The sequence below is a fragment of the Helianthus annuus genome, chromosome 14, assembly GCF_002127325.2.
Source record: "Helianthus annuus cultivar XRQ/B chromosome 14, HanXRQr2.0-SUNRISE, whole genome shotgun sequence".
Lineage (NCBI taxonomy): Eukaryota > Viridiplantae > Streptophyta > Magnoliopsida > Asterales > Asteraceae > Helianthus > Helianthus annuus.
The window spans coordinates 19536990-19560629 of record NC_035446.2 but is presented as its reverse complement, the minus strand read 5'-3'; the positions used below and the strand labels follow the sequence as shown (position 1 = coordinate 19560629).

The 23640-nt window shown below is 36.5% G+C and overlaps 1 protein-coding gene across 1 annotated transcript; it reads left to right on the top strand.

Moving 5' to 3' along the window:
• The first annotated feature begins 3766 nt into the window (after positions 1 to 3766).
• Positions 3767 to 4769, top strand: LOC110905323. The gene has a single exon (XM_022151152.2). The coding sequence runs from the start codon at positions 3941 to 3943 to the stop codon at positions 4514 to 4516; it is 576 nt and encodes a 191-aa protein (XP_022006844.1). The 5' UTR covers positions 3767 to 3940; the 3' UTR covers positions 4517 to 4769.
• The last annotated feature ends 18871 nt before the right edge of the window (positions 4770 to 23640 follow it).

Below are 23640 nucleotides of genomic sequence, written 5' to 3'. Positions count from 1 at the left end.
ACGCGCTTCATTAAGGGTAAAAAGATCTTTACACTTCTATACCAAAATGCCAACTAATGAATAAAACGCCATTACTGGCCAAAACGCATCCCTATATAAACAAAACATTCTCATACATAAGAACACACCTCCCCCAACCTGAAAACGGCATATTTCTACTATATAACATTCATCTTACAATGCCAAAAAATCCAAAACATCAAACACACCAACTCAAAAACGCCATATTTTACTATATACCAATCATCTTAGAAAACGCCAAATCTCTCAAATATCAAAAATTTCCAAAAAATGGACTTTTCTTTCAGATACACTATTTCCTCACGCCAAAAATGCCAAAAATCGTTTCTTGTATATTCAATATTGTTCTACGCAAAGTTTCGGAAAATGCATTCTTTCCTGAGGTGCTACGACTCAAATAACATTTTGCTGAATGAGATGGACAAAACTTCAAGAAAAAGATACTGGGTCAGACTTATGTCAGTTTTTGTGTTTTGTTATTAATGAATATTATAATGGCATGAATTAGACGAATGACACTGATGAGTGGTTTGAAGATACATATTCAAACAAAAAACTCATGTCATATTGTCTTTCCAAACAGCCAAAAAAACACAAGCATGACAAAGCCAAACCGCCAGTGAACATGTTTCAAAGAAGAAAGAGACTGACGACAGTGAAGATTTGAAACATGAATTGTTTCTATTTTTATTTTTTTAATTTTCTTTTTCTGTTGTTTGTTATGTATTTTTCAACTTAGAATAAAAAAATAACATTATATTAATAAAACGCCAAAAGTCATAATTATTGGGAAACACCATAATGAAGTAAAACGCCAGAAACTCCCAACCTATAATAAAAATAATTTAGAGAAGAATTATTAAAAGCTAAAAATGGAAACAAACGCCAAAAACTACTTAAAGCCATTAAAAAACGCCAAACTTGAAAGATGGAATGTCTAAGACCATAAAAACTCATAAAAACCTGAACAAAATCAGTAAAAAATACAGACAGTAACTGAAAAGACGGCTACTTTATTAATATCATATATTATCAATAAAAATCCCGCCTAAACTACGCACCAAAAACATCCTATGAAAGAGACGTCTCTGCACAATCAACTGATCACACCACCAAAAAAATAAACACCATCTTTCCAACAAACCATTCACTTTAAAACGCCAAAAAAGATACTTAAAGAAGCCACAGATGCGGAACGTCATTTCTTCTTTATTGAGTATTGTTCTGAATGAAGTTTCACTGAATGGATTCTACTCTGAGGTGGGTAAATCTATAAGCTTTTGCTGAATGAGATGGACAAATTTTCTTGAAAAAACTAAGAAAAAAAAGACTTTTACCCCTTAATGAAGACGGGCGTTATGTAGGAAAAAAAGGATCTACATAAGGTATTCAAAACAGGTTCAAAACGTCAAAAAGGTTAAAGTAGAAGAGGCTGATGACAGTGAAGATTTGTAAGAGAAATTAGATTATAATTTTTTTTCAATTTCTATTGTTTGTTATCTAATTCTCTGATTTTATTATCTAATTCTCTACTTAAAGAAAATTAATATAAAATGCCAAAAACACCAAAACGACTGATAGTGTGAAAACTGAGAGAACGGATGCAAGCAAAGCACGATGTTGATATAAAACGCCAAAAACGCCAAACAAGGTATCACTGAAAAATCAACACTAATTCACCGATGAAATTGAATGAAACAGTAATTGATAAACAGTAAAATGAAGAGACGGTAACATTATTGGCAAACATTTATTATATTAAAAGCCACAACATGGAAACCTGAATTTATTTATCTTTTAAAAAACGCCATAATTGTTTGTCAAATTATAGACCTGTATCCTACTTGATATAATAAACATCAAGAAAATTTTTTACATCATAGATATGCATCCTGATTTTAAAAACAATAAAAACGCCAAAACATAATTAAAACGCCAAAATTATGATCCTGATCTACAAACAATAAAACGCGGGGTATTTATTAAACGCCAAAAAAATGAAAACGGGATATAACACGCGTTTAACAAAAGAAATATGAAAGGACAAAAAAGCCCCTCCGCCCTTCTATATGCCGCGTGACACGTGTTAGGCCAGGAAGCGTTTTCACCGTTCTCACACTTTTGAGCGTTTTCTCCTGATCCCGTTTATATATATATATAGGGGAAGGTTCATTGAGGAACACTAAAGAAGTGGGGAACCGGAGAACACTTTTAAAAATACAACTTAACATGTTAAAACTCAACTTTTTCTAAAAAAAAATTCGGTTCTTTTCTTTATAAGACCATTTATAGTCATAAAACCCCTTAAGGGGCGTTATGTGACAAGTGGCGAAACGCGTAGAGATGGGCTTTATGGGGCTTTATATCACAAGAGGGTTTTGTGGGGTTATATATGTTTGGGGTTTTGTATATATGTATGTATGTATATATATATATATGTGTGTGTGTGTGTGAGAGAGAGAGAGTGGGGAAGGAAGGGCAACGACGTTATGCATTTCGCGAGAAGACAAAAAATAACCCATAGCGCCGGCCGTAGCGGTGTGGCGCGACGCTATTGGGCGCTATGTTTGATTTGGTTGTGATATGCCGCCCCATTACGTGTGGCCTAAATACATGTAGAAACATTTTTAATAAAAAAATAAAAAACTAAAAAATATAAAAAAAATGTTTAAAAACAGTTAAAAAATAGATCTTATAAAATTAACTTAACATGTTAAAAATCAATTTTTTTAAATTTTTTTAGCGCTTTTCCTTATAAAAATGGGTAGAAACTATTACAATAAAATAATCATTTTTGTAAAAGAAAATTAAGCCTTTTTAACTGTTTTTTTATATTTTTAGTTTTTTTATTTTTTTTATTAAAAATGCTTCTACAAGTATTTATAAGAAAAACGTCGAAAAAAAATTTTAAAAAATTATTTTTAACATGTTAAGTTAAATATTTAAGACTGTTTATATATATATATATATATATATATATATATATATATATATATATATATATATATATATATATATATTAAAAATGTGTATGGTTTTTAAAAGAAAAAAAAACATTAAAAGGGCCATAACAGTTTAAAACTTTTGGATTTGTGGTCCAGTTTGCCAATGAAATTTGTAAAGGGCCTGAATGGTTGTATTCTTTTGAGAAGCCCAACTAGTGAAGTGTAATGATAAATTTATAATTGAAGGTGCACAAACCGGTTAATTCTAATAATCGGTGCGGTTAACCGGTTACACCGGTTATTTTCGGTCAATAACCGATTTATTTGCTTTTCCTTTTGAATATTTCGGGTACTTTTTGATTTACCGGCCTGCCGGTTAATAACTGGTTTCTATACTGAATATCAATAATCGGTAACTAACCTACGGTTAAAAATAACCACTAACAGGTTATTAACTGATTACGGTTTTGGTTAATAACCCAATTGAATAAACAAAAATAATTCAAAACCTAATTAATGAATTGAGGGGCGTTGTTGGGCCTAAAAAAAATTGCTGGGACCAAAATTTTTATTTTGTACTTGTCCAATAAAAAAATCTGTAATTTTTGGACACGCTGTAAATGAGTCAAGTCGAAAGTACACTTTGTTTAATTAGAATTACATTAAGCATAACCCATTTTGAGTTTTCTTAAATAAAGTTTTAAACAAATCAAATTTATCCTCTCATAAGTTAAACAAGGATTACCAATCAATTTCCACACTACTTGGTTCCATCATGCACATATATATCACTTACTAATATAGTAGGTGCCACATCCCCATCAACCTACGCCACCATCGACCACCACCACGTTGACTCTTGTCAACTCTCCCGATAAACAATCCGATCCCCAAGCCCATTTGTTCCTCCAACCTTCAACTACCTCATAAATTAATAACTTCAACTCCAAACACACACACACACACATAGTCAAATGAGTTTAGGTACGCTCCCCATTGTTCTCTTAGTAATCTTTGCACTATCCACCGTTGCCCTCATCGGCTCATGTCTCTTCGTCCTCTGGCGTCGTCGCTCGTTCCATCACCGCTCCTCCCCGGCTCCCCCCATCCGCAGCCGCGATGCAACGGTTAATTTTTTCAACTTTGAGGCTGCAACCAAAGAGCTGCAATACTTCTTCCGGTTGAAACCACTTGAACCGGTCGAACTCGACCCACATGACCCGCCTGTTAAGGACACAGGCGGGTCATCGCCCGACGACCAGGTGGTGGTCGATGTTTTTAAGTTGGAAGAAGTTCATGGATTGTCTAGGTTTCTTTCGACCATCAAAGAAGATAAAGAAGAAGTTGAGTCAACGCCTGACGTTGACTTTTCAATCAAACCGGTGGAGGTGGAAGAGGAAGATGGAGTGGGTGTGATGGTTGATGAGGAGGTCGGACATACGAAGACGGTGTTCTCTACACCGTGTGATTCCCCGGTGTTTTTCACACCAGTCGGATCTCCGTTACGAGATGTTATGGAGCCGCCCGTGTTCATTGTCTCTGGTCCATGAGACCGGAGACAGTGGTAACAATTGCTAAGATGTTTTTTTCTTTTTATTTTTTAACTGGTTTGGAAAAGTTTTCATGTATTTTAGTTGCTTTTTGAAACTTGTTTTGATTCTAGGTTGACTAATATATGTGAATAGTGTTTACGAGATTCCGTTAGTTGAACTAGTAGATATGGTACGTTTTTCATAGTTTGTGATAAGTTGGCAAAAATGTACTCGTTTTTAATCTACATTGTTCACATTGGATTCTTATAAACATTATTCACATTCGCTGGTTCAACTAGCATATCACCTAACAAGTTTTAAAACTTGACTAGAAATCATGAAAACTTTTTTAAATCAACTTAAAATATATATATAAAGCAAATCCATGATAATAGACTGGGCGCTATCTATGTAACTGTTTGGCTTCGTTTTGTGTATCTTTCAGCTTAATTTTGATGTGTACCCACCGGATGAGATACTAATTTCTAGTGTCAGGTCTCATATTTCATATTTTTTTTTGAAGGGTGACTTTCTATGTACATGATCTATTGGTTACCGGGTTTATGTCGATGACAATCCCCCGTCAGCCCCGCTCTTCCGGACGCGATGTTCGATCGGGCACCGGCCGTTGCGCAAGCTGACCTTCGCCCGAAAACCATACTACCCCACACGAGAGACTCGTTTATTTCGTAATCAGTTACAGTTAACAACTGTTTAAATACTTGAAAAGAGTTTATAAATCAAAGTTTGCATTTATTGTTGTTAAATTTTATTGGGTAAAGTTATTGTAATTTAATGAAAGATATTATTTGAAATAAATACGTAAAATAAAAAAAATAGCTAGGTGTAAGACTATCCGTAACGGTTAAAGCCTCTCAAGGGGTATTTTTCACCACGTTAGGATCATAACGTCTCATTTAATGGTTAAGGCCCCTCAATGCCATTTTATTCATTACTTTACATGTTTTTCCTCCTTATCGGGCATTATTGAAACGTCTCTCACTCTTCATGCCCCTATAATTTCTATGAGTGATGGTGTAGAGGCAATATTAAACTCTTTCCACGCCCCTATAATGTCTATTATGCATGTGACAACCCTCACTAAACCAGGTATCCGTACGACTTAATTAATAATTAATACTACCCCACACGAGAGACTCGTTTATTTCGTAATCAGTTACAGTTAACAACTGTTTAAATACTTGAAAAGAGTTTATAAATCAAAGTTTGCATTTATTGTTGTTAAATTTTATTGGGTAAAGTTATTGTAATTTAATGAAAGATATTATTTGAAATAAATACGTAAAATAAAAAAATAGCTAGGTGTAAGACTATCCGTAACGGTTAAAGCCTCTCAAGGGGTATTTTTCGCCACGTTAGGATCATAACGTCTCATTTAATGGTTAAGGCCCCTCAATGCCATTTTATTCATTACTTTACATGTTTTTCCTCCTTATCGGGCATTATTGAAACGTCTCTCACTCTTCATGCCCCTATAATTTCTATGAGTGATGGTGTAGAGGCAATATTAAACTCTTTCCACGCCCCTATAATGTCTATTATGCATGTGACAACCCTCACTAAACCAGGTATCCGTACGACTTAATTAATAATTAATACTACCCCACACGAGAGACTCGTTTATTTCGTAATCAGTTACAGTTAACAACTGTTTAAATACTTGAAAAGAGTTTATAAATCAAAGTTTGCATTTATTGTTGTTAAATTTTATTGGGTAAAGTTATTGTAATTTAATGAAAGATATTATTTGAAATAAATACGTAAAATAAAAAAATAGCTAGGTGTAAGACTATCCGTAACGGTTAAAGCCTCTCAAGGGGTATTTTTCGCCACGTTAGGATCATAACGTCTCATTTAATGGTTAAGGCCCCTCAATGCCATTTTATTCATTACTTTACATGTTTTTCCTCCTTATCGGGCATTATTGAAACGTCTCTCACTCTTCATGCCCCCATAATTTCTATGAGTGATGGTGTAGAGGCAATATTAAACTCTTTCCACGCCCCTATAATGTCTATTATGCATGTGACAACCCTCACTAAACCAGGTATCCGTACGACTTAATTAATAATTAATTACTGCTTAATTACTGTGCTTACTTGAAATTGTGGATACATGTACATACTTGCATCATACTCTATTTGCTGTTACTCCATTATTTACATACTGAACTCTAGTGACAATCTTGATGCACAAAAGCACAGTAGCACTATGAACGGATAACCTATTAAACGTGCTGACATAGCCAGCATCAGGCAGACATTGCCTCTAAGGCCTGTATGAGCCAGAGATAGTTGCTACACTAGTAGAGAGTGTAGGGATATAAGGGTTGTAGAACTGTGTCACTAAGAATAAGTTACAGTGACCGGATGTGCCTAAAACGTACTCTAAGTACAAAATCCAGCACTTTAATTAAAAATTCAGCATCTAGCTAACTAATAAAGTGCCAGAACATGAGAAAAATATTACTAGACACTTTCCAAAGTGTTGGGAATAAGTTGTGTCACTAAAAATAGTATTAACGACACTTTAAAGCTTTGTTAAGCACTTTAACGGATCACTATCCAACCGAACAACCGGACTATACCCGGAACATAAAAATATTGCCAATAACATTGTTTTTCTTTTTCTGAGCCAGTTAGGGTCTCTGAATACCCTAACACCCGCTATAATGCATAACACGCTAGTAACCGAGTTAACCTCTAACTTAACTTAACTATAACTTAACTAATGGTTGGAAACTAACCGGATTACCCCCCCCCCAACCGAATTCGGTCACATTATGACCCCCATTGTACTCCATTTGATTATTTAAATCAAACATGTCTAATATCTTGGAGACATGAAATCCAATGGTTAATTGTGCTTAAGTTTTGCCTATAAGTATTAACAAGAACACACCATATTCTTCACCACAACACTCACCATTCACACTCTCTCTCCCTCTCCTTCATTCTCGGCCGAGAGCACCCCCCATCCATCCATCATTTTCGGTTTTGATCTTGCAAGTTTCAAGGGCATACAAGTGTTAAGGATCTCACACAAGGAAGCTTGGTGCATTCGGAACGTGAAGAACCTCACCTCATTGCTTTTATCCACCCAATCTTCGACTAGTTTCTTCCCTAGCCTCGAGCTAGTAGTAAGTTGCTATAAACACACTCTTGATCTATTCTAAAGTGGTTAAAACGAACTATGTCGGTTAAAATTCATGAACTTACAAGATGACATGTTAAAAGTTTACTAAAATGATGAATGTGTTGGTTAAAAGCACAAGGGTTGTGTAAATCTTGTAAGATTTGTTTTGAGTAATTATTTAGTGCCGATCTATGTTGTGGTAGCTTGGATTATCATCTAACCCGGATTAGTCATGATCATGAATCATGGCATAGAGTTTGTTTAAGTGTAAAAAGGGTTAAATGATGAAACTCTACCACACACTAAACATGAACTTGTGTAAAAACGATTTTACTTATGAAATAGTGTTCAAAACTAGTAGATCTACGGATCTACAAGTGGTATTTTCAAAGAACCAAGCGTCAAAGAAAACATATTTTAAAACCGGATCTTTCATGAACAAGAGTAATTTTTAACACACAAGTGTGTAAACACTTGTGTAACACTAAGTTTCGACAAAGAATTATTTTTGTCAAATTTTACAAGAAAATGTGAAGATATATTTTCTTTAAAAACGAGATTCACAAGAAACCAAGTAGATTATTGCAAAGATCCACTGAAAGTAATGGAAATCACTACATATTTTGGACAAACCACAAGTTCATGTAATTTTTGCGATTTACATATATATTGACTAAGTTGATGGTTTGGAAATTGTTATTGTGAATGAGAAAATTGTTGATTTGAATTTTAAAAGAAAATGATACGCTTGAAAGCGTGGTCACCTCCAGTTACAGGGGAAACTCTGGCGAAATTTTACCAAAAACCTAACACTTGGAAAATATTTTCACTACAAGTGTTATAGATATATTTCTAACTTGTTTTCAAAAATATAGGTTTCGCCATGATTTTATTTACAAAATTTCCAATTATCGGAGGTGGGATTTTCACAAAATAAAAACTTGATAAATATATATTTAGTATATATATATTTTCCGTAACATCACTTGTATAAATGTGTATGATTATTTTGTGAACTATACAAATATTATTTTTAGAGTAAAAATAATATTATCAAATGTTAACGGTTCCAAAACAATACGAACGCCTTTACGATAGATACTTAAGTTACAACGGTATAGTTAATACCACCCGACCTTTAAAACGTAACTTACGCATTTTAAGAAATATTTATGAACGCGTATTCTATCAAGGTATTATTTTGGGAAAATCATATGTATTAAAATATAATATTTTTGGGAAAAATATTTATATTTTGGAGTTAGAAATAAAATATATTTTAAGTGAGACTTAATAATATATTTCGAATTTTACGAACGCACATGTATTAAATCCCCCATCCTTGGGAAGGAATTTATTTACCAAAATAATTACTAAGTGTAATTACGAAATAGTTGTCTAACTATTTCCCAAAGACATGAAAACTTAAACCTTAAGGCACGGCCGTCCGTCTAATAAATTTAGTACGTGTAGGTCGTCGCTCAGCGGTTTGATCAAGAGATCTTCTTATTAGAGACGCACCACTGTGAGTTCATGTCCCCCTTTTCTCTTAACTGTTTTCAGTTTTCTAAACTGCGGGGGTGAAACACATGTTACTATATTTATGAATACTTTATACATGGTATGGTTAGCGTAAGGAGGTTTACTACTTAGATCATGTGAGTGGGTAGGCGGAAACTTGAGGCCATTAATCCTCAGGGTAGGACCGAGGGACAGGAGCGGTAGATCTATCTGGGTGTAGCGAGCCCTGCCCCAGGCCCAGCATAACGGACCTCGGGGTGACTTTGTGCCCAACGCATAAATCCGCTAGGTTTGAGTCTTCCTACTTGCACTTCACACATATCAATGGCCTTGCAAACCATTGGTGATCTCTTTTTCCTTAATTGCTACATACCAGGATTTTATACATACAAAGGTTTTATTGCTCACTTACACATGAACTCGCTCAACATTATTGTTGATTTTTCCAAACTTACATGTATTTCAGAGAACTAAAGATCTGGCGCGGTATGTTACGTTTTCCCGCTGCAAAGTGATACGAGGTCATCCAGGTTTAGGGGATGTGACTTTTACCTGGACGAGTCACAGTCCTTAAACTGCGTTTATGTCATGTTGATGTTTGTGTTTTTCTGAACAATGTTTCATGTCGTTAGATTGTAATTCCCGTTGCATGTGTCAACGTCTTCAGACAATGTTGTGTTACTTATGTTTTACAACTTAATTCTATGGATGATCTTGCATGGTTTTTATTTCATATAGCTTTGTTATGATTAAGCTATGGTATTAAGAAGTCACACCAAATTAACCACGCTTCCGCAAAGCCAGGGTGTGACAGCTTGGTATCAGAGCTCTGATCATAGCGAACTAGGATTCCTTCTCAAGTCTAGACTATGATCACTAAGGCTCTCACGAAAACATTTTTACACTGTATACCACTTAAGTCTAGATCCAAAACGTTTTTATAAACAAATGTTGAGCACATTTTATTTATTATTTATAGGCTTAGTCTGGGAGGCTGAGGCTCGGTCTGGGAGGCCGAGGCTCGGTCTGGGAGGCCGAGGTAGTTGTCTAGTGGGACTAGGGAGTCAGTCTGGGAGGCTGGGAAGATTGGCTAGTGGGACTAGGAAGAGCAGTCTGGGAGGCTGGGAGAGTTGGCTAGTGGGACTAGGAAGATCAGTCTGGGAGGCTAGTGGGACTAGGAGAACTATTTGATTGCTTAATTGGTGACTAATGTGTTTATCTGATTGTATGATTGATTATTTGTGCATATCTATGTTTGTGTTACAGACACCATGGACTCGTCAGACACTGGTGATTCGGACACCATGGGCCCTAGGCCCATAGTATCAGACGACCTAGAGTCTTCGGAGCACGAGGTCCACACATCAGATGTTACCAGCACAGATGAGGATGACTTCCAGCCCTTTGCGTTACCCGACGCTGTCGACGAGCCCACTGATGGCCCTTTTGCTGGGGACCTACCGCTCGTAGAGATCCCTGCCCCCATACCTTTGGCCGTTTATCCTGCTTACGATATGCTCCTCGACGCTGACGTTGACGACGACGTCGATCTGTTTGATGATGAGCCCCTGGAGGACGATGTTGAGGGCGAGGCCCTTCTAGCTGACGATGGTCTTTTGTTACTCGTAGATGCTCCAGCTGGGGAGTCACCTGCACACTCACCGGTCCCAGACTCTTTCGAGTTTGTGGCCTCCGCACCATCACACACTCAGAGTGCGCAACACTTTTCTCACAGTTCAGATCCTGATAGGGCATCCTCTGTTGCCCCTGCCCTGAGCTTTGCTTTCGATCACGATATTGAGGAGGATTCCGATCCTGTCTTTCCCCCTGGGTTTGACCCAGATCAGGAGATCGAGTTTATACCACTGGATCAGCCTATGGAGGACCCGGTTGACCCAGTTGACCCAGTTGATCCCATTGACCCTGTGTTTGATTTTGAGATGGCATTTGATGACCCCGAGCCTGCCATGGCCCTCGAGCCGGTAGCCGCTCCAGACCCTGTGTTTGAGCATGACCCGATTCATGCTGGCGCACCCATTATTGATCCCGGGATTGCTGACCTACCCATTGACGATCACCCTGCTGATGCACCACTATTGGAGGGTGACCAGGTTGTTGCTGCTGACCATATTGATGCCCCTCTTATCGCTGATGCACCTGTTGACCCTATTGTTGCTCCCCTACCTGATCCTGTTCCCCTGGAACCCGAGCATGCACTATTCGCGACCCACATTGATCCATGTTATGCGCACACCCAGAATGGGTGGATCGACGCGGATGATGAGCTTCCACCTGTTCCCCCTCATACCACCGATGCACGTCACATTGATACCTCTTTTTCGTTCCCCCAGTTCACACCTCCAGCTCGACTTGGAGAGGGTTCCTCGGCTCATCCCTCTGGACATGTGCCGGCATCTATCCCAGTTATACCACAGTTTTCACCTGCTATTCCCCCTGTTCCTCCATTCTCTGTACCACCTTTCGATCCAGCCAGTGAGCCATTTCTCTGGACGTCACCACCTGTTATGCCACCAACCGACCCCTACCATCCTTTCCATATGGGGTATTCTATTGAGGACGTTCCGATGTCGTTTGTTGTTCAGCAGGAGGCACTCACACGGCGCATTCAGGAGCTCGAGAGAGCTCAGCCACCGCCGTGCCAGTGTCAGGGTCAGACCCACCCTGCTTCTTCGTAGCCCTCTCGACTATTACCACAGGACTCTGCTGCACGCCTTTTGGCACTGGAGCAGCAGATGGCGTCCTGGTTGCGTTCCCAGAGAGCCATGGAGGAGGAGTGGCTCCATTTGCGACGTTTGTTTTATTCCCATTTTCCCCCTCCTCCACCGCCATCAGTGTAGGGCATCTTTGTCACACCCCAACCGATGGCGGAAACATCGGGATGAGACGTATAAATTGCTCAAAACAACATAACACTAAATGTGACAATAATTTGTTTAATTCATTTCATAAACTCTAAAGTGAAATACATAGTTCCAAACAAGACAACATATTGTTCAACAATAATTCAAATGTTATGTGGGTTTCTAGAGTTCATCCTAGCTTGATTCTTGAATCTTGTACTTTCAACCTGCAATATGTATTAAAATAATGTCAACAAAAGCATGTTGGCAAGTATACAAGTTTTCATACATAGCATATACATGTTTAAAATGTTTACTCATATCCAAATGTGAAATACAATATCATGTTAACAGTATATACTCGAAACGATGTTACTCTATGTGCCCAAACCAAAGTTTAACGCAATTAAAGTGTACCCAAACGAGTTTGAGTAGGTTGACATAGTTTAACCTAACAATACCTGCTCATAGAACAGGAGGGGCGTTTCTCAACCTATAGCGCTACCATTGTTAGGGGAGGCTTGTACGAAGTTAATGAACACATAGTCATTAGGTGTTTACAGTAGCATAACATGTCTAACATGAATAGAGTGTGTCACATAGAATATGGAATGAGTGTGCATAAAATGTTTAATGTGTTGTGATGTTTGATATGTAATACATATTGCACCCAAAAGTGTAAAACGAAAATGGGTCATGTATACTCACCTTAGGTTGCGTTGCGTTTTTCTTGGAAAGAGAATATGAGGATTGTTCCAAGGGTCGTTGCACAAGAGATTTACCCTATTAATTTTGAGTATTTGTTAAATATTGGGAATTTAGGGTTTATTTAAATAACAAGGCATGAAATACTATCAACATTCTTAAATAATCATATGTTTCATATTGTTATATTTAAAAGAAATATATGACAAATAAATAATATTACTGATTTTATCAAAATGGCATAAATGTTATTACTAAATTGTTGGACAGTAATTATGATATGTGAATATATATATATATATATATATATATATATATATATATATATATATATATATAAGTTAGTGATTAATAATTAGAATAATAAATCTGATCTATATATAATATAATATTGCTAATCTAAATAAAGTGATAAATCTATTTATATAATAATTCACATTGATATATATTTATATATATATATAACATGAAAATTCTAATTATTATAAAATAATAATTCTAAATTTTAAAGTATCAATTCTGTTTTAATAATTTAATAATTCCAATTTAATGAAAATAAAGATATAACTTCTGAATAAACTATAAATTCTGATTTTTAATAATATAGTTTCTTGATTTAAAATATAAATCCGATTAATATAATTCTGATTATTAAGATAAAATTCTGATTTTAATAATAAAACAGAATGATTCTGTTATAAAAATTAAATTTCAGAAATGTATTAATAAATCTGTTTAATGATAAGATTTATATTAATAATCTGTTTTTAATAATAAATAATAGATATAATAAATAAATCTGATTTAGAATATAATAATATTAATAATAATAATAATGATAATATAATAATAATAATAATAATAATTATAATAATAATAATAATATTAATAGTATTACAGTGACCAAAAAGAAAAGAAATAAGAACATCCGAAAAAAAGAAACGTAAACAGAAAGAAAGAAGGAAAGCCGGGTTACCGGTCGTCTTCTCCGGCGACGGGATGGAGGTGCGGTGGAGCGGAGGTTCTCCGGCGAAGCGGTAGTTCCGGCGTCGAAGGCTCGAGTCAGTTTGAGTCCGGGTTGCTTCGGTTTTGGTTCGGAATTCGGGTGTCGAGGTGTGTGATTCCGGCTAGGTTGTCCTCTCCGGCGAAGCTTGTATTCCGGTGTCTTGAAGGAAGGTGGTGGTGTGGTTTCGGAGAGGGGTGGAGTCGGGTATATATAGTCGAGTGGTGTCGGGTCTCGTTTGGAAACGAGGTAAGTTCGAATGGTAACCAAGCTTGATTGACAGAATTTGGTTGTGAAATATGGAAGTTGCGAAGATCAATCAACAGAAAAAGGAAAGAATCCGGTGGTTGGTTTTGGTTTTTCACACGGTTACAGCCTTTTGGCGCCTAGTTTGAAAGTTGCTTTGAACAGAAAACGCGTGTAAGATTTAACTAGTTTCCATAAATGATCGAATGAGGCCAATGGCCGACCAGTTAATGCGTGTGTTTTTGGTTTGATGTGCGCGGGTTCGATCCCCGTCCCACGCATATGGATCCCATTTTTTTAAATAACCAACCAACCAACTGGGTTAGCCACTAACTGAGTTTTCTAACTCAGTTAGTGCTGCCCTTTAATAAAACTAACCTGGTTAGGCTCATTTAACCGGGTTTTCACTAACGGGGTTAAAATAGTTAACAAAGATCTTAGAAATCAATAAAAATTTAGAAAAATATTTATTTATTTAATTTTAATTGTTAATTTACTTATTTAAAATATTAATAAAATAATATAAAAATCATTTTTAACCCAAATTTTGATATTTTCACCGATTTGACGTATAAATTCCAAATTTTCGTACAGTTTAGGGTAATCTCTTGGCAACGATGAAGTTAAGAGCTGAGATTAAGATGTAATTTCACTGTTTTTACGAGCTTAACATAGTTTCAACGTGTTTCATCGTGTAATAACATAACATAGTATTTAAACACAAATATGAATAAAATCATGCATTTTTCATTATGATTCAAGTCTCGAAATTCGATTAAGTTGACTGAGAGTACAATTGTCTAAAATAGGACAGTACAAGTCAACAAGTTATAAATAGAAAGTTCAAAAACGCGAGGCGTTACAGTCTCCCCTACTTTAGGAGATTTCGTCCTCGAAATCAAGATGAAACTTTTGAAAAGATTATATCTAAAGGTTTATAAAATGAGACTTTGATCATAAGGTTTTTATTTAAGAAAATTGGTTTCATGAATGCATCACATAGCACATTGTCTTTCACATTGTTGTTCACATAAAAGGAATGAAATGTCATAGATTTTCACATAGTATAACATGTATAATGAAAGCATAATAAATTTAATTTGTTCACGAGGGAGTATCATTAATTGTTTTAGGTTACGACAATAGTGCGAAATGTGTCTCCTAGCTAGAAATGAATGAGACGTTCAAAGTAAAATCACATAGAAATTGAGATAACATAAAAGAGATTTAACATAAAACATGGATTGTCACGGAAACGTAACAAATGACACTTCCAAAGTGAATCAAAGACCTTCTCGAATTAAGGAGACGTGCTTTGGCCTAATAGGTATTAGTACTCTCATCGATGGTCCCCAGGTAGGCAACGTGTCCTTAATGGATTTATACGAATGCCAAACCTAGACAGGACGTCCCGACTACCGGTACCTAACCCTTCCAGTTACTACACATCCTTAATCGATTGAGAAATCGAGACTTTGGCGAGAGCGAAAATCGAGGAGTGGGACTAGTTAAACAAGATGCGAGTATCACCTCTAACTTGATAACGTCGTACCCTAACGTGGTTGGTACTTATCAAAAGATAAGGGTCCACTAGAATATGAAATGGAAAACTCCCAACAAGGTTTGGATATCACTCCTAACTTGAGGGTAGATTTCGTGCAAAAATCAAAGTATAGCTGAGTGAAAATCATCACCAAGTGTGGGAATCACCCCTATCTTGATGAATCATTTCGATTGTGTTGTAAGAGTGTCTTCAAAGCTCCCAAGTGTGTATTGTGTTAGCCCTAGGAAAGGCTTGTATATTAAAAGTCCAAAAGAGAGTAGGGGGAAGCAAAGAAGATAGAAAGGAGGTTGTTTTAAGCAACACATAGTGAGTAAGCTCTTAAACTATAGACTAGGCAAGGCATTCCTAATTCCCTATAGTTATGGCTCTAATACCAATCTGGTATCAGAGTACTCCTACTATGGACTAGGGAAAAGTATGGTGATCCTATCTAATTCCCTATAGTTATGGCTCTGATACCAATCTGTCACACCCCAACCGATGTCGGAAACATCGGGATGAGACGTACAAATTGCTCAAAACAACATAACACTAAATGTGACAATAATTTATTTAATTCATTTCATAAACTCTAAAGTGAAATACATGGTTCCAAACAAGACAACATATTGTTCAACAATAATTCAAATGTTATGTGGGTTTCTAGAGTTCATCCTAGCTTGATTCTTGAATCTTGTACTTTCAACCTGCAATATGTATTAAAATAATGTCAACAAAAGCATGTTGGCGAGTATACAAGTTTTCATACATAGCATATACATGTTTAAAATGTTTACTCATATCCAAATGTGAAATACAATATCATGTTAACAGTATATACTCGAAACGATGTTACTCTATGTGCCCAAACCAAAGTTTAACGCAATTAAAGTGTACCCAAACGAGTTTGAGTAGGTTGACATAGTTTAACCTAACAATACCTGCTCATAGAACAGGAGGGGCGTTTCTCAACCTATAGCGCTACCATTGTTAGGGGAGGCTTGTACGAAGTTAATGAACACATAGTCATTAGGTGTTTACAGTAGCATAACATGTCTAACATGAATAGAGTGTGTCACATAGAATATGGAATGAGTGTGCATAAAATGTTTAATGTATTGTGATGTTTGATATGTAATACATATTGCACCCAAAAGTGTAAAACGAAAATGGGTCATGTATACTCACCTTAGGTTGCGTTGCGTTTTTCTTGGAAAGAGAATATGAGGATTGTTCCAAGGGTCGTTGCACAAGAGATTTACCCTATTAATTTTGAGTATTTGTTAAATATTGGGAATTTAGGGTTTATTTAAATAACAAGGCATGAAATACTATCAACATTCTTAAATAATCATATGTTTCATATTGTTATATTTAAAAGAAATATATGACAAATAAATAATATTACTGATTTTATCAAAATGGCATAAATGTTATTACTAAATTGTTGGACAGTAATTATGATATGTGAATATATATATATATATATATATATATATATATATATATATATATATATATATATATATATATATAAATAAGTTAGTGATTAATAATTAGAATAATAAATCTGATCTATATATAATATAATATTGCTAATCTAAATAAAGTGATAAATCTATTTATATAATAATTCACATTGATATATATTTATATATATATAACATGAAAATTCTAATTATTATAAAATAATAATTCTAAATTTTAAAGTATCAATTCTGTTTTAATAATTTAATAATTCCAATTTAATGAAAATAAAGATATAACTTCTGAATAAACTATAAATTCTGATTTTTAATAATATAATTTCTTGATTTAAAATATAAATCCGATTAATATAATTCTGATTATTAAGATAAAATTCTGATTTTAATAATAAAACAGAATGATTCTGTTATAAAAATTAAATTTCAGAAATGTATTAATAAATCTGTTTAATGATAAGATTTATATTAATAATCTGTTTTTAATAATAAATAATAGATATAATAAATAAATCTGATTTAGAATATAATAATATTAATAATAATAATAATGATAATATAATAATAATAATAATAATAATAATAATAATAATAATAATTATAATAATAATAATAATAATATTAATAGTATTACAGTGACCAAAAAGAAAAGAAATAAGAACATCCGAAAAAAAGAAACGTAAACAGAAAGAAAGAAGGAAAGCCGGGTTACCGGTCGTCTTCTCCGGCGACGGGATGGAGGTGCGGTGGAGCGGAGGTTCTCCGGCGAAGCGGTAGTTCCGGCGTCGAAGGCTCGAGTCGGTTTGAGTCCGGGTTGCTTCGGTTTTGGTTCGGAATTCGGGTGTCGAGGTGTGTGATTCCGGCTAGGTTGTCCTCTCCGGCGAAGCTTGTATTCCGGTGTCTTGAAGGAAGGTGGTGGTGTGGTTTCGGAGAGGGGTGGAGTCGGGTATATATAGTCGAGTGGTGTCGGGTCTCGTTTGGAAACGAGGTAAGTTCGAATGGTAACCAAGCTTGATTGACGGAATTTGGTTGTGAAATATGGAAGTTGCGAAGATCAATCAACAGAAAAAGGAAAGAATCCGGTGGTTGGTTTTGGTTTTTCACACGGTTACAGCCTTTTGGCGCCTAGTTTGAAAGTTGCTTTGAACAGAAAACGCGTGTAAGATTTAATTAGTTTCCATAAATGATCGAATGAGGCCAATGGCCGACCGGTTAATGCGTGTGTTTTTGGTTTGATGTGCGCGGGTTCGATCCCCGTCCCACGCATATGGATCCCATTTTTTTAAATAACCAACCAACCAACTGGGTTAGCCACTAACTGAGTTTTCTAACTCAGTTAGTGCTGCCCTTTAATAAAACTAACCTGGTTAGGCTCATTTAACTGGGTTTTCACTAACGGGGTTAAAATAGTTAACAAATATCTTAGAAATCAATAAAAATTTAGAAAAATATTTATTTATTTAATTTTAATTGTTAATTTACTTATTTAAAATATTAATAAAATAATATAAAAATCATTTTTAACCCAAATTTTGATATTTTCACCGATTTGACGTATAAATTCCAAATTTTCGTACAGTTTAGGGTAATCTCTTGGCAACGATGAAGTTAAGAGCTGAGATTAAGATGTAATTTCACTGTTTTTACGAGCTTAACATAGTTTCAACGTGTTTCATCGTGTAATAACATAACATAGTATTTAAACACAAATATGAATAAAATCATGCATTTTTCATTATGATTCAAGTCTCGAAATTCGATTAAGTTGACTGAGAGTACAATTGTCTAAAATAGGACAGTACAAGTCAACAAGCTATAAATAGAAAGTTCAAAAACGCGAGGCGTTACAATCTTTAGTACAGCATGGGTGGACGTTGGTGAGAAGACGGCGATTGCTCTGACTGCACAGCTACTTTTTGGAGACTGCACACTGATTCTGACTTTTGTTGATCATGTATATGGGATGTATTGACACTGATTTGATATTCTTTTGGAATGGGGTGATGTAGCCCCTAGTCGATGATGATGTATGACACTATTATGTACTTGTACACTTTACCATGTGGTCTCGATTTATAGCAATGCAATCGCAGTATTCTCATCATATGAGATTGTTTTGATTGATTATTTATGTTTATAACATGGGATGTTGTGTGATTGATGTATTTATAACATGGGATGTTGTGTGATTGATATGATTGTAACATGGTGTAACACCCTTAAATTTTTACTAGAATTAATCACTAATTTTATACAATTTTATACCAAAAGATATTAAATTAACATAAGTTTCATAAGTAGCATAAACCTTAGTCAACTAATGACTAAGTTGTTACATTCAAAATTCGTTTAAGAAATTTGTTTACAACCCATGAACAAAATCTAAGTATGATTAAAACATTGCGGAAGCTTCAAAAATCGTGTTCGGTTCTTCATCATTCGCTTGACCGCCATCCGTAAGATCCACCTTGTTACCTATGGTCAAAATCTTTAAAACATTAGATCTGACATAGTTATATAGCACATAAATGCAAAATCCAACATCAAAATTTAAATAACAAAATATTGTTTTGTTTTCTGGTTCCACCGTAACTTACGGTGTCACCGTAAGTTACGGTAGGTTCTGGAATTCCCTGGGTCACCGTAAACCAGGGGAAAAATGCCGTAAACATTTGATCCCTACCATAAGTTACGGTACCACCGTAACTTACAGTAGTTGCTGGAAATCCATCATTTGTTTGTTTTGTTCATTGTACTCAAACCAACTCTTGGATTTCGCTTTTCTAACAAACTATACATTGAATTCTCGTATTTCTAACATGTTATATATATTAACCTATATCAAAGATCAATCCGTTATATTCTGAAACATTAACCATGCTTTACTTGATTATTTGACCCGTTGGCTCATCTAAGGAATCCTTCCATATGACGACTACCAACGAGTTCCAACCAAATTTCGACAAATCATTCAGTATAGCAACTTCATTGCTAATTTTAAACAACTCTTATTCAAAAATTCAATTACGCATTATGTAATCATCAAATCTACTTAGTGTAACGGGTCATGTTACATACCTTTAAAGCAAGCCCTTCAAACGTGCGTCCACACCGGTTTGTCCGCTAGATGCCCCGGCTTCCTTTCCTATAGAGTTCAGTCACTTTATGTTTAGAACTCTATGTTTTACATACATAACACACATTTGTCATATTTCTTAATTATGCGTTTTTAACTTAACAATTCAGTTTCAGACCTTCTTTGAGGCATTACCACAAACACTATAAGGGCAGAATTCTTACATCTTTCATATTCATGTTTATAGCTTGCTAATTAGTTAACTTAACTTCAATAAAGCCATCATATAGCATTTAAACATCATACTTTTTCTGAAATTACCTTCTAAGATCGAATTACACTAGAATAATCATTCTAAACCCTAGTGTTCATCATCATCATGTAAAACCCACAACCCACCTTCAAGGTGTTCATGGAACTTCCTGATTTTGGTCATGATTTCACATGTAGTTGGCTAGGTTTCACTTCTAAACACCATATCAACTCTAATCTAACCAAATAACACACATGCAACATCTAATTTTCAGATTTTCCAAAATCATGAGAATTTCAAGTTGAGAGATTTCATCAGATTTTACATACCTTACAATCCTCTTGTGATGAGGATCATGATTCTAAGCTCAATTTTCGATTTTGACTTGGATTAATCCTTCAATTTGCAAGATTAATGAAGTTTTAGGGTTTTGGAAAATCTCCTGGTCGCCTTCTCTCTCTGTTCGATCGATGCCCACCCACAATGGGTGGACTTTGTGTTTTGTTTAATAAATTAGTACTAAACTTTCAGATTTTGACTAGTTTAGTCCCTCAACTTATCATTTAGCTTTAAGTTTAAGTGTTTTAACTTTAGAGTAAGTTATTTCAAGACTATCAACTAACTGGGTTATAGTTTCCTAGTTAGTTAATTCTTGTTAAATTAACATTACATATTAAACGCAAAGTTTTATATTTCTGGGGTGTTACACATGGGATGTTATGTGATTGGTGTTTATAACATGAGATGTTATGTACTATTACTATCATTATATACGTACGTTTTACTATGGCCTGACCCACGTGAACACATCTTTTAGAAGATGCCGTCGAGATGTCAAACGCCGATGCCTACCAATGAGGCAGAGCTTCAGCAAGTCATCACTGCTGCCATCGCACAGTACGCCGCCTCTCAAGGAGGGACTAGTGGAAGTAATTCTGGCAATACTGGCAACAACAATCCACCTCATGGTAATACTAAATCATTAAGACATACCATGATCTAATTGGATATCTCTAGCAAGGATGCTAATGCCATTCATGTTGTAACGTATGTGCAGGGTGCACCTACAAGCAGTTTCTAGACTGTAAGCCTGTCAACTTTGATGGCACTGGAGGTGCTGTTGCTTTTGTTCGTTGGGCCGAGAAGACGGAATATGTTCTCCGCATGAGCAAGTGTGCACCAGACCAGCAAGTCACTTACATTTCCGGGCTATTTTTGGACGGAGCCCTGTCATGGTGGAATTTGCAAGTGCAGACTCTTGGAGAAGCCGCAGCCTATGCAATGACATGGACCGAGCTGAAAGAGCTTATGCGTCGAAAGTATTGCTCTCGCGCTGAAATCCAAAGGTTGGAAACTGAGTTTTGGCATTTGAAAATGGAAGGTCCGAAGATCGCAGAGTATGTTCAGAGGTTTCATGACTTATCGCATGTGGTACCTTATATGGTCACTCCAGAATTCAAGCGGATGGAGCGTTTCATTTGGGGATTAGCTCCTCAAATCATAAGTATGGTGACCTCCTCCAAGCCTGCAACAATCACTGAGGCAATTGATCTGAGCGTGGCTCTCACAGAGGAGGCTATCCGCCTAAACAAGTTCGATGATGTCGAGACTAAGAAGAAGGAGACTCACGTCGAGTCATCCGGAGGTAACAAACGAAAGTTCTCGAACTTCAAACAAGGCACTAGTGGGGTTGTTAAGAAAGGAGAGCCAAGCGCGCCAGCTCAGGTTACAGCTGGTAGTGGAAAGAAAGGAAAGGGATATATGGGCACCCAGCCCAAGTGCAACACCTGCCAGCGTCACCATTCTGGCCGGTGTGGTTTGAAAGTATGTGAAGCGTGTGGGAAACCTGGCCACTTGAAGGATTCTTGTTGGGCCACTGTTGGCCAGGGAGGCCAAGGAGGATTTGGAAACAGAAACAATAACCGGGGTGGAAATGGAAATCGCCCACAAGGAAACAATGGAGGTAATGGGAATCGAGGCAACAACGTGAATCAAGCGGGCGCTGTGAATCGTAACCAAAGGAATAATCAAGCTGGGAATGGAGGTGGAAACGGGCAACGACTTGGATGCTTTAACTGTGGTGATATTGGGCACTATAAGCGGAACTGCCCAGAATTGAATCAAGCCCGTGGAAGAGTTTTCAATATCGAAGCGAGGGAGCGCGCCAGGATCCCAATGTCGTTACTAGTACGTTCCCTGTAAACCAACGCTATGCATCCGTTTTATTTGATACTGGTGCCGATTATAGCTTCGTATCATTAGAGTTTAAGAATATGCTTGGGTTAGCCGCTAGTAAGTTAGATATTCCCTACTCAATCGAATTGGCGAATGGAAAGTTGGTAGCAGCCAATGAAGTTGTCAGAGGTTGTGTAATCGAATTGGGGGAGCGTGAGTTTGCTTTGGATCTACTACCAGTCCAGCTAGGAAGCTTCGACGTGGTAGTAGGAATGGATTGGTTATCAGGCAACAAGGCTGAGATTGTTTGTCACGAAAAGGTCGTTCGTATCCCAACCGAAGATGGTGAAACAATTGTGGTTCATGGAGAGAAGCGTGATACGCCTTTGAGGATTATCAACTGCTTGAAAGCGCGAAAGTGTTTGCAAAAGGGATGTGCTGCCTTCCTGGCACACATTGTAGATAAGAAAGCTGCTGAGCCGAAGATCGAAGACATCCCTGTCGTGAGGGAATATCCAGAAGTCTTCCCAGAGGACTTGCCTGGATTGCCGCCTCAGAGGCAAGTAGAGTTCCGCATCGACTTAGTTCCAGGCGCCGCGCCTGTGGCTAAGGCACCTTATCGACTTGCCCGTCTGAGATGCAAGAATTGTCGACACAACTTCAAGAGTTGTTAGACAAAGGATTTATCCGACCAAGCTTCTCGCCTTGGGGAGCTCCGGTCCTGTTTGTCAAGAAGAAGGACGGTAGTTTTCGTATGTGCATTGACTACCGGGAGTTGAACAAGCTGACGATCAAGAATAGATACCCTCTGCCAAGAATCGATGATCTATTTGACCAACTCCAAGGTTCAAGCTTTTATTCAAAGATCGATTTGCGATCTGGATACCATCAGTTAAGGATACCGGAGGAAAGTATCCCGAAGACAGCCTTCAGAACTCGATATGGACACTACGAGTTCCTAGTTATGCCGTTTGGGTTGACAAACGCACCTGCAGTCTTTATGGATTTGATGAATAGAGTTTGCAAGCTGTACTTGGATAAGTTCGTGATTGTGTTCATCGACGACATTTTGATTTACTCAAAGACAAAGGCTGAGCACGAACAGCATCTAAGAGCTAT

What these genes read in the sequence shown, in the direction of transcription:
- LOC110905323 (XM_022151152.2), top strand. Translation starts at nt 3,941, where the DNA reads ATGAGTTTAGGTACGCTCCCCATTGTTCTCTTAGTAATCTTTGCACTA.